This window comes from Myotis nattereri (assembly GCF_964212035.1).
Source record: "Myotis nattereri genome assembly, chromosome: 8".
Taxonomy (NCBI): domain Eukaryota; kingdom Metazoa; phylum Chordata; class Mammalia; order Chiroptera; family Vespertilionidae; genus Myotis; species Myotis nattereri.
The window spans coordinates 19,498,218-19,510,242 of NC_138083.1; the positions used below are offsets into that span (position 1 = coordinate 19,498,218).

At 42.1% G+C, this 12,025-nt stretch overlaps 1 protein-coding gene across 1 annotated transcript in view; it reads right to left on the reverse strand.

Annotated features, from left to right (window-relative positions):
* The window catches only part of PCSK2 (proprotein convertase subtilisin/kexin type 2), a 257,323-nt gene extending 245,722 nt beyond the window's left edge, over positions 1-11,601 (reverse strand). The window contains exon 1 of the mRNA XM_081096978.1: positions 11,099-11,601. Within this exon, the coding sequence (XP_080953104.1) occupies positions 11,099-11,275 (177 nt within the window). The 5' untranslated portion in view covers positions 11,276-11,601. The remainder of the gene's footprint in view (positions 1-11,098) is intronic.
* Positions 11,602-12,025: the final 424 nt, after the last annotated feature.

Below are 12,025 nucleotides of genomic sequence, written 5' to 3' on the forward strand. Positions count from 1 at the left end.
TGGGGGACTTTGATACTCCAAATTCATAAATAAATAGATCATTTAGCCATGAAATTAATATGGAAGAATTGGTCTTAAATAAGACATTAGATCAATGGCCTTAATAAATATATATATGAAATCTTTCATCTGAAAACTGTAGCATGCATATTCTTTTCTAGTGCACATGGAACATTCTCTAGCATAGGCCACATATTAGGCCACAAAACAAGTCTTGATAAGTTTAAGAACTGTGAAGTCACATCAGTTTCTTTTCTGATTGCAAGAGTATGAAACTAGAAATCAACTATGAAAATAAAACTATAAAAACACAAACATATGGAGACTAAAGAACATACTACTAAACAACCAATGGGTCAACATAGAAATCAGAGAGAACAAATGAAAATGGAAACATAACTCTCCTAAACTTAAGGGATGCAACAAATGCAATTATAAGAGGAAAGTTTATAGCACTATTGGACCACCTCAAGAAACAAGAAAAATCCCAAATAAACAATCTAACTTTACACCTGAGGGAACTAGGAAAAACAACAAAAGCCAAAGTTAGTAAAAAGAAGAAAATAATAAAGGTAATAGTAGAGATAAATGAAATACAGACCCACCAAAAAACACAAAATGAACAAAAACAAAACAAAACAAAAAAAAAACAGGGAAGATCAATGAAACTAAAAGCTGATTCTTTGAAAAGATTAACAAAATCGACAAAACTTTAGCCAGATTTATCAAGTATAAAAAGAGAGGGCTTAAATAAATAGAACAGAAATAAAAGAGGAGTTACAACCAACACCATAGAAATACAAAGGATCATAAGATACAGCATACAATTTTATGCCAACAAATTTGACAAACAAAAAAAAGTGGATACATTTCTAGAAACACACAATCTTCCAATACTGAACCAGGAAGAAACAGAAAATCTGAACAGACCAATTACTGGTAGCAAAATTAAATCAGTAATAAAAAAAACACACACACCTCCCAGCAACACCAAGTACAGGCTTCACAGATGAATTTTTCCAAACATTAAAAAAAAATTAATATCTGTCCCTTTCAAACCACACCAAAAAATTGAAGAGGAAGAAATACTTCCAAAGGCATTCTATGAGGCCAATATTGCTCTGATACCAAAACCAGACACTATCAAAAATGAAATTAAAAAAATTACAGGACAGCCGAACCGGTTTGGCTCAGTGGATAGAGCGTCGGCCTGCGGACTCAAGGGTCCCAGGTTCGATTCCGGTCAAGGGCATGTACCTTGGTTGCGGGCACATCCCCAGTGGGGGGTGTGCAGGAGGCAGCTGATAGATCTCTCTCATCAATGTTTCTAACTCTCTGTCCCTCTCCCTTCTTCTCTGTAAAAAAATCAATAAAATATATTAAAAAAAAATTACAGGACAATATTCCTGATGAATAAAGATGTAAATATTTTCAACAAAATAGAAACAAACCAAAATCAGTAATACATTAAAAGGCTTATATACCACAGTCAAGTGGCATTAATCCCAAGGATGCAAAGATGGTTCAATGTCTGCAAACCAATCAACATCACATTAATTAAACAAAGAATAAAAATTGTAAGATCACCTTAGTAGATGTAGAAAGAATGATGGGTATAGAGGGATCATACCTCATCATAACAAAGGCCATATATAAAAACACATAGCTAACATCATACTCAATGGTGAAAAGCTTTCAGCTTTTTTAAGATCAAGAACAAGACAAGGATTCTCAATTTCACCACTTTATTCAACCTAGTACTGAAAGCCTTAGCCACAGCAGACAGACAGAGAAAGGAAATAAAAAGCATCTGAAGAGGAAAAAAGAAGGCAAATTGTCAGTTTGCTGATGACATGATACTATATATAGAAAACCCTAAAGACTACATAAAAAAACTATTAGAAGTAATAAATGAATTCAGCAAAGTTGCAGAATACAAATTTAATGTAAAGAAATTTGTTCCATTTCTGTACACCAGTAAATGTTGAAAAAAGAGTGATTATGAAGACAATTCCATTTACAATTGCATAAAAAACAAACAAACAAAAATACCTAGGAATAAACTTAACCAAAAAGGTGAAAAATATGAAATCTATAATACACTGATGAAAGAAATTAAAGAAGTCTAAAATAAATGAAAGGATATATTTTGCTCATGGTTTTAAAGGATTAACATTGTTAAAATGACCATAATACCCAAAGAAATCTGCAGATTCAATGCAATCTCTATCAAAATACAATGGCTTTTCACAGAACTAGAACAAATAATTTAAAAAAATTATAATGAAAAGAGCCTGAATACTTAATCTTGAGAAATAAGAACAAAGTTGGAGGTATCACACTTCCTGATTTTAAACTATACTACAAGGCTATAGTAATCAAAACAGTATGGTACTGGCACAAAAATAGACACATAGACCAATGGGACAGAATAGAGAGTGCAGAATTAAACCCACACTTATACGGTCAGTTAATCTATAGCAAAGGAGGCAAGAAAATACAACAGGGAAAAAGCAGTCTCTTCAATAAATGGTATTAGGTAAACTGGACAGATACACACAAAAAATAAAATGGAACAACTTTCCAACGCTATATTAAAAAGTAAATTTAAAATGGGTTAAAGTTCTAACATAAATGTAAAACCTGAAAACATAAAACTCCTAGAAGTAAACATAGGAAGCAAACTCTTTGACATTGGTCTTAACAATATATTTTTTTGGATATGTCTTCTTGAGCAAGGGCAACGAATGTAACAAAAAACAAATGGGGCTACATCAAACTAAAAAGCCGCTGCATAGTGAAGGAAGTCATCAACTTACTGAATGGGAGAAAATATTTATAAATATGTTCAATAAGGGGTTAATATACAAAATATATAAAGAACTCATGTAACTCAAAAGCCCCCAAAGATCTGATTAAAAAATAGGCAGAGTACCTGGCTAGTGTAGCTCAGTGGTTGAGTATAGACCTATGAACTAGGTCACAGTTGGATTCTCAGTTGGCACATGCCTGGGTTACAGGCTCGATCCCTGGTGTGGAGTGTGCAGGAGGCAGCTGATCAATGACTGTCTCTCATAATTGATGTTCTCTCTCTTTCTCCCTCTCCCTTCCTCTCGGAAATCAATAAAAAATATATATAATATATATAAAAAAATAGGCAGAGAACCTGAATGGACTTCTCCAGAGAAGCCATACAGATAGCCAACAGACTCATGAAATTTGCTCAATATCACTATGAAAAACATACCAGAATGTCTATTATAAAAAAGTCAACAAAAAACAAGTGTTGGTGAGGATGTGGAGAGAAGGAAACCTCCATGCACTGTTAGTGGGATTGTAAACTAGTGCAGCCACTATAAAAATAAATATTTCTTTATATTTAAACATAGAACTACCAGATGACCCAGAAATTCTACTTCTAGGTATTTATTGGAAGACAATAAAAACACGATTTTAAAAAGATATAGACACACCTATGTTCATTGCAGCATTATTTAAAATAGCCAAGATATAGAAGCCACCCAGATGTCTATGAATGGATGACTGAATAAAGAGGATGACACACACACACACTCTGGAATATTAGCCATATAAAATAATGAAGTCTTGTCATTAGTGACAACACTGATTGACTTACAGGTTATAATGCTAAGTGAAATAAGCCAGACAGAGAAAGACAAATACCATATGATTTCATTTACATGTGGAATCTAAAGTAAAACAATGAACAAACAAAACAAAACAAAACAGAAACAGACCCCTAAAAACAGAGAACAGACTAATGGTTGCCAGAGGGGAGGGGTTAGGAGGAAGGGTGAAAAAGATGAAAAGGTTTAAGAGGTGCAACCTTCCATTTATAAATTAATGAGTCATGGGGATATAATATACATCCATAAAGAATTTAGCCAATAATCCTATCTAATAAAAGACAAAAAGGGTAATTAACTGTACCTTCGCTATGCTTCCCATTGGCTAATCAGCAAGATATGCAAATTAACTGCCAACAAAGATGGCGGCTGGCAGCCACGCAGCTAAAGCGAGCAGGAGGTTTGCTTGCTCTAGTGATGGAGGAAGCCAAGGTTCCCCGCCTGCCACAGCCTGCTCTAAGCTCTGAAAGCAACAAAGTTTCAATTATAGAAGCTAAACAAACCCCAGATACCTGCTTTCAGCCTGCCGTGGCCTCAGAACTGCAGCGAGCAGGAGCCAGCTCTCAGCTCCAGTGACGGCAACAAAGTTTCAATTATAAAAGGTAAATAAATCCCAGAATAATAAAAAAAAAAGAATAAAAAGGAGAGGCTGGGAGCTTCAGTTGCCGGCCAGCCTGAAAACGGCCCTCCGCCCCTCACCCAGACTGGCCAGGCACCCCAGTGGGGACCCTCACCCTGATCCGGGACACCCTTCAGGGCAAACCAGCTGGCCCCCAACTGTGCACCAGGCCTCTATCCTATATAGTAAAAGGGTAATATGCAAACTGACCCTAACAGCAGAAAGACTGGGAATGACTGGTCACTATGACACACACTGACCACCAGGGGGCAGATGCTCAATGCAGGAGCTGGTGGTCAGTGCGCTCCCACATGGGGGAGCTCTGCTCAGTCACAAGCCAGGCTGACGGCTGCCAGTACAGCAGTGGTTGTGGGAGCCTCTTCTGCCTCCTCAGCAGTGCTAAGGATGTCCGACTGCAGCTTAGGTCTGCTCCCTGCTGGCAAGTGGCCATCCCCCGAGGGCTGCTGGGCTGCCAGAGGGATGTCTGATTGCCAGCTTAGGCCCAATCCCCCGGGGAGCAGGCCTAAGCCAGCAGGTGACCACCCTAGGGGTCCCAGACTGCGAAAGGGCACAGGCTGGGCTGAGGGATACCCCCCAAGTGCACAGATTTTTGTGCACCAGATCTCTAGTATTATAATAACTATCTATGGTGACAGGCGGGTTATTAGACATAACATGGTGATAAGGTATGTAAATGTTAGATTATTATGCTGTATACCTGAAATTAATATAATATTGTATTTCAAGTCAGCTTTAATTAATATTTAAAATACAGATATTTGACAACAGATTCCTCTCCATAATAGGTAAAGAGCTCCTATAAACCAAAAATTAAGACAATCCTTAGAAAGGCTTTTAAGGGCAAAAGACCTGGACAAATGCTGTGTAAAGAAGAATATCCAAATGACCAATAAGCATATGAAGAGACAATCCAGCTTCAGTTGATTATCAAGAAAGTGCAAGTTGAAATCACAATGAGACACCAGTACATACCCATCAAAATAACTAAAAGGAAAAAGGTATAAAATATCAAATGCCGGTAAGAATGTGGAGCAATCACAACCCTCACACACTGCTGGTGGAAATGGGAATTGACATAACTACGTTGCAAAACTGTTTGTCAGTGTGTCTATGGTAGGCAGAACTCTTAGATGTTCCCAAGCCACACCCTAGTGTACATGCCTTATACGATCCTCTCCCCTTGAGTGCAGACAAGACTGTGAGTATGTTGGCTTTTATTTCTGTGATTTATATTCTTTTATTTATATGATAGAGATGAAGAGATTTATAAAATATAGTAAAGGTCCCAAATATGGTTTAGTTGAATTAGTAAAAAATTAAGAGAAATTATCTTGGGTGGGCCTGACCTAATTAGGCTAACCCTAAGCAGGGAATGGGTCCTTCCTGAAGAAAGGGATTAAAGGGTCAGACTGTGAGAAGGCCTATCACAGGGGTCATGTGGCAATGTCATGATAGGAACCTCCAGGAACTGACAGTGGACCTGGGCCAGTAACCAGCAAGAACATGAAGACTCCAGGTTTCCAACTATAAGAGCTAAATTCTTCTAAAAACCTGAATATGCTTGGAAGTGGATTTTCCTTTAGTTGTGCCTCTAGATGAGGACACAATGGTGAATATCTTAATTTCAGCCTCTGTGGTTTTATTTTATTTTTTAAAAATATATTTTATTGATTTTTTTTTACAGAGAGGAAGGGAGAGAGATAGAAAGTTAGAAACATCGATCAGCTGCCTCCTGCACACCTCCCACTGGGGATGTGCCGGCAACCAAGGTACATGTCCTTGACTGGAGTCGAACCCGGGATCTTTCAGTCCTCAGGCTGACTCTCTATCCACTGAGCCAAACTGGTTAGGGCTCAGCCTTTGTGGTTTTAAACAGAGGACCCAACTAAAATGTGCCATATTCCTTATCTATAAAAACTATGAAATAACAGATTTGTGTGGTTTTAGGCCACTACCTTTGTAGTCATTTATTACACAGCAATAGAAAACTGATACAGTCTCTTAAAGTGGAATGTATGCATGCCCCTTGAATCAACATTTCTATTTTTATAAATGTTCCCAACAGAAAGCCATGCATGGTTTCACCAAAATACCTATAGCACAGTATCCACAGAGGAAATATTTATAATAGCCTAAAACTAAAAACTACCCAAGTGAGCAAGAGGGGGACTTATGGGATGCCTATAACATTTAATTTCTTGATTCGGGTGCTGGTTACACATGAGCACCCAGTTGGTGAAAAGCTGTGGTCTTTCCTAAAATAGATTATACTTCAATAAAATTAAAATAACCAAAATTTTATTATTTCATTACCCAAGAGCACAGGTATTATTAGATAGAAAATTTTTTTTAAACTTTGTGGAGCGTGCAGGAGCCAGCCGATCAATGATTCTCTCTCTCATCATTGATGTTTCTCTCTCTCCCTTCCCCTTCCTCTCTGAAAGAAATCAATAAAAATATGTTTTAAAAACACAAAACATATCATAGCAAAGCAAAAATAGCTAATTGTAACTGTTCGGATTTTTATCCTAATTGTTACTTGATTTTTGGTGAACTTACAACATATTGCTTTAATAAATATTTTTCCCTAAGGGAATTAAATTTAATAGTGTAGTGAGAATTTTAAGACAATCTTTGGAATAACACCTTTCTTATTATTATAAATTCATTCACTCTCCTAGACATATGCATCTTCTCTGATGAACATACATATTTGGGCGAGGCCACGATAAAATAAAAAACTTTAGTCCCATCAAACCTTTCAGAGGGTAAAGTTAAAGGCATTTTTTATTTCATTTTAGAGAGGAAATATAATGCTTGCTCATGGTCTTGTAAGAGTCTTGCAAAATATTCAACAATATTCACTGAATACCTTATATACAGGCCACTGTGCTAAATATAAAAACTATAAGAAGACATTGTATATTGTTCCTCCTTTTGGAAGATGTATGATATACCTAAAGAAATACATACTCATTCACATTAGTTAATGACAAAGGTTTGTACAGAATGGGGCAAAAGTAGTTGTGAGTACACAAAACACATTATTATTTTCCATATGAATAGCTGTAAACCTACTTTTGCCCCGCTCTGTATGTTAATGATAAATATGTATTAGCTAAATAAAGAAGTAAAGAGAAAAAAAATAAATAAATAACAGGACTCTAAAGGTAGTACCCCAAAGGCAGAGCTCTTGGCAGTCAGGAAAGGATTCCTGAAAGCAGCATCATAGGAAAACAAAATTATTTTTGGTAGAGAAAACTTGGTTTTAAATCTGGCTTTTATTTTCTCACTTTTCAGACATGAGCAGTTATTTAACTTCCTGAAACTTGAAGTTTTTCATCTGAGAACTAGGGCTGATACCAATAATTTCTACTTCAGAGGTTTGTGAGGTTAAGTGATGTAAGTTAGTAAAACAGCTGGTTCCTCTAGTCTGCACAGCTGGCGTTTCTTTGGATGAAAAAATAATTACTGAGAATCTTTGCTGTCTGACCCTGAGTCTGTGAGAAGATGGGGTAGTGGGAGTTGGGAAGAAAACTAAGTGTTAGAGAGAGAAAAGAGAAGGAGGTTTGGGGGGTTTTAAATAAAAAGCGAATAACAAATGACAAAAGTGCAGTTCAGCAGGATGAAAACAAGACAGCACAGTGTTTAGGGAACCTAGAGTAATAAATACAATTAAGGAAGTTTCCATACAGGCTGGCAAGCCCAATCATATACTGACAATGGCGACAAAACCAGAAATACAGAAGCTATCCCTGAATATTTACCTTTCAAGTGGAAAGGCAATACTTACAACCATTTTCACTCACACATGTGAAATGTCTAGAGGAGAAGTGATAGCTGTCTTAGCTTATGTCGTAGAGGCTTTGCTTTTTGTCCCACAGGAATTTGGGGAAGGGAAAACTCAGTGTAATCCGTAGCATCAGGTCAGGGAAGGTCTGGAACTCAGTCTCAAAGGATGAGTGGGACATGGATCCAAGGGGGGGGGAGGGGGGAGGGGTGGGTTTGGGGGTATGTGGGGGTGTGTGTGTGTGGGGGAGTGATGGTGGTGGTGGTGAGGGTGGGGGGAGAGAGTTTATTCTAGACAGGTGTAGCATCCTGCAAAGATTCATCAGACAGAAGTATCTTTTACTTAAATATGAATCAGAGCAAAAATAATTTGGATAAGCAATCTTACTTCTGAGCAGTTAGGAAGCGGTAAGGAAAGAAATAGCAAGGCAAAAGCCCATTTCTCCTAGATGGCAATTGCAGGTTTGAGGCTGTGCTGCAAAACCAGTGGGCTCCTCTCCAAGAAAGAATGGGGGAGAAAGAGACTTAGGTATCTGATTTCACCCAAAGAATGAGTTGCCTGAGATTTCTTTTTTTTAATATATCCTATTGATTTTTTACAGAGAGGAAGGGAGAGAGATAGTTAGAAACATCGATGAGAGAGAAACATCGATCAGCTGCCTCCTGCACATCTCCCACTGGGGATGTGCCTGCAACCCAGGTACGTGCCCTTGACCGGAATCGAACCCGGGACCCTTCAGTCCACAGGCCGACGCTCTATCCACTGAGCCAAACCGGTTTCGGCAAGTTGCCTGAGATTTTAAGGTAAGTGTATTGACGTGATCCAGACTCATTTATGTTGAGATTGTCTCTACACCTTCTTGCTCAAATTCCATCATCAAAACTGTAATCCCTCATGAAGTTGTTTGCCTCTATACAGAAAAAGTAATCCTCTTGGACAATTAATAAGTTAACATTATTAATGTCAGCTACACGTAGATTTGATTACGTTTCTAAGATGAGATCCCAGGGGCATATTTTCAAAAGAGGAGATGGCAATGCCTGCTTACTCTATGAAATGGTGCAGGGTAAGGGGAGAGAGCAAGGCTATTTCTGCATCAGCTGCAGTCCTTTACGCTCAACAACTAAAGAGCCCGATGCCACAATCCTTTTCAGCATACCCCGAAGCCCACATACCCGCAGAGCCCTGAGCTTGGTTTGGTATGAACTAGGTTTAAAGAGCACGAGTTCACCTCTGAAAGATCTGGGTTTAAATCCATGGTTGTTTTTATCTCGGGCCTTATTTAGTCCATTTCCTTATCAGTACCATCGGCTCCATAATAATAGTAGTTTCCTAAGAGTGGTTGAGAATAGCAAATAAGGATATAAAAACTCCGGCACATAAAGGTGCCCTATAACTGTCAGCTAATAATAATGACTGTTGTATGTATGGCGCCTGGGTCCTATATCTTGCCAAGTTTGGTCAGGAAGGTGGGCAGGAAGGAGAGGGTCTGCTTGCTTATTTTGCTGGCGCCACTCTTGAAACAGCCCACAGGCCCTGGGCCAGAACCTCAGCGGGCGGACCGCTCGCTCCGCTGGGCTGTCTCGCCCCTGCTCCTCCTACGCTTCCCCGGAGCAACAAGTTCCCTCTGCGAGACCCGCCCACGCGCCGCTGGCGGACCGGGCGCCTCCGCCCAGACCTCTGGCAAACGCGCTGTCCAACCCACCTTGGGTACCAATCGTGGCTGCCAACGCCCCAGGGAGGCGGGGGAGCCCGCAGCAAGTGCGGGAGCCCTCGGGAGGCTGGGAGGAAGGCGGGAGGCGTGGAAAGTCAGGGCTGAGGGACCGCCAGGAGTTCCAGTTCGCGCTGCCCTTGAGAGGCTAAAGCAGCTAAGGAGAGCTTCCACCCCGCTCCTCTCAAGCCTCTCTCCTGGGATCAGGGGCAAGGAGATGGGGCCCTGACAGAAACACACAGATTCCACCAGGCTCTCTGGTTGCCAAATCGCATCCTACGTCCTCCACGATTCCCCTCGCCCCGGTTTCTCCTGGCACCCTCACTTTAGCCCACCTCGTGTCAGGTTCCTTAAGGACACGTGAGATCCCTGCCTGGACATTTCGCAGGAAGAGTGAGTAGGTCCCCACCTAGCGCTCTCCTCCCCCTCGCCCTCCCAGAATGGGAACCTCGGACTCTCCAAAGGAGTCCCCAGGCATTCCAGACAGGAAGCCTCATCCCGGTGCCCAAACGGTTGCACTCTGCCAACTTCTTGGAGTGGGGATCCCCGCGTCCTCCTGGGAAAGCCACGCTGGCCGCCCACACACCAGGAGAGCCACCTGCACTTCTCCGCGGAGCACTCCCCCTCAGAATCTGTCTTTCTAGCTCCTGCAGATCTGCCTCGTGAATTTGAGAGCTAACAAGGAGTCCGCGTCTGGGGTGGGCTGGGGCGAGCTCGAGAAGTTCAGCCCAAATTTTGGAAAGAAAAACCAGTTCAGGTTTCCAAGTCTCCTGGAGCCGGGGGAGCTGCTTTCCCTGGGAAAGAGCAGGGGCCCAAGTCACCGGGAGGGAAGTCCTCCTGGCGCGGGGTCTGAAAAGCGCGGAGATAAATCTCAATGCCCAAGCGTCTAGCCCTGCCTGTCAGAAACTACTCTTTCTCTGGGGATGGGAGTGGGAATAGATAGATACGTCCCTAGCAAGGCAGCCAACGCCAAGCCAGGATGTTCAGCACCTCAGCCCTCCCTCCATCCCCAAGCAGCCTTGAGAACTTGGTACCTCGGACAGCAGCCCGGGCGCAGGGCATTGTTTGAAAGGTGTCATCCTATTTTCGCCCGAAGAACAATACATTGTTTTTATGACCTTACTAGTACACTTGAAGGACGTTTTAATTACATAACATGGGATAGATCGCTGGAGGCAATATCGTGTTAAAGAGCCGATGGCAGAATGTCTGCATCGCAGGAGAGAGAAAACTTGCGAATTCTGCAATGAGATTACGCAGGACTGTGTCCCCGTTTTGAAACAACAAGCGAAATGCAAGGGAGATCTTACCTTTCGGACTCCAAAGCCGTGTTCTGCTGCAACTTGGCGAGCTTCTTCCTCTCCTCCTTTATGCAACTCCACAAGGAAATTATTCGTGAAGACCGGTCTCTTGGCCGATGCAAAAACCATGACACAGAGGAGAAGCCCGGCGGCCGCCTTCCACTGGGAGGCACAGCCACCTTTCATCTTTCTTTGGGGGTGAAAAGTGGTGCTAGGAGGCGCACAGGCTGGCGGAGCAGGGGACCCAGAAGAAAGGTGCAAATAAGAAATATATGTAGATGTAGTTTGTTTGTTTTTTAAAGGAATCTTTGTGTAGAAAAAGAGACTGATGAGGGGCTTGGAAAGCCGCAAATTAATGTGTGATCTCTAGCATCTGGCTGGCTGGGAAGCTGTGTAGTCAGGCGGCCCGACTCGCTGGCAGAGGTGCGAATGTGAGGAGCTGTGTGTATCTGAGAGAAAGAGCGAGTGTATGTCTGTGCTTGATGCTAAATCTGCATTTTCAGCTCCTCCTCAGCTCCAATTCCCCAGGGGCGGGAGGAGAGCACCAGTCTGAGTGACGTGCGCCCGCCAGCAGCCAATGAGAACCAGAGAAGCAGTGAGCCCTGCCCTGGGCCACCCCGGGCCCTCCCCAGTCCGCCCCCAGCTCGGCAGTCTGCCTCCGCCAGCGCCAGCTAGGGGCACCTACCAGAGCCCGCGCCCCCGCCCCTTTCAGCACCCCGGAGAGCTCCTCCATCTCTCCGCCCCGCCCGCCTTGCTCCCAGGAAAATACCCCCAGCTGTAATCTGGTCTGAAGCGCCCCAGTGATGTCATTGTTTGTGGAAATCTGTAAGGCTCTAGAAAGGGAATTACGATGTGTGCCGCTCTCTGAGGCTCCGAGGGGAGCCAGGGCACCGGCCTTTGCCTATTCCTCTCCCCTACTTATTTCCCTGTGCACCC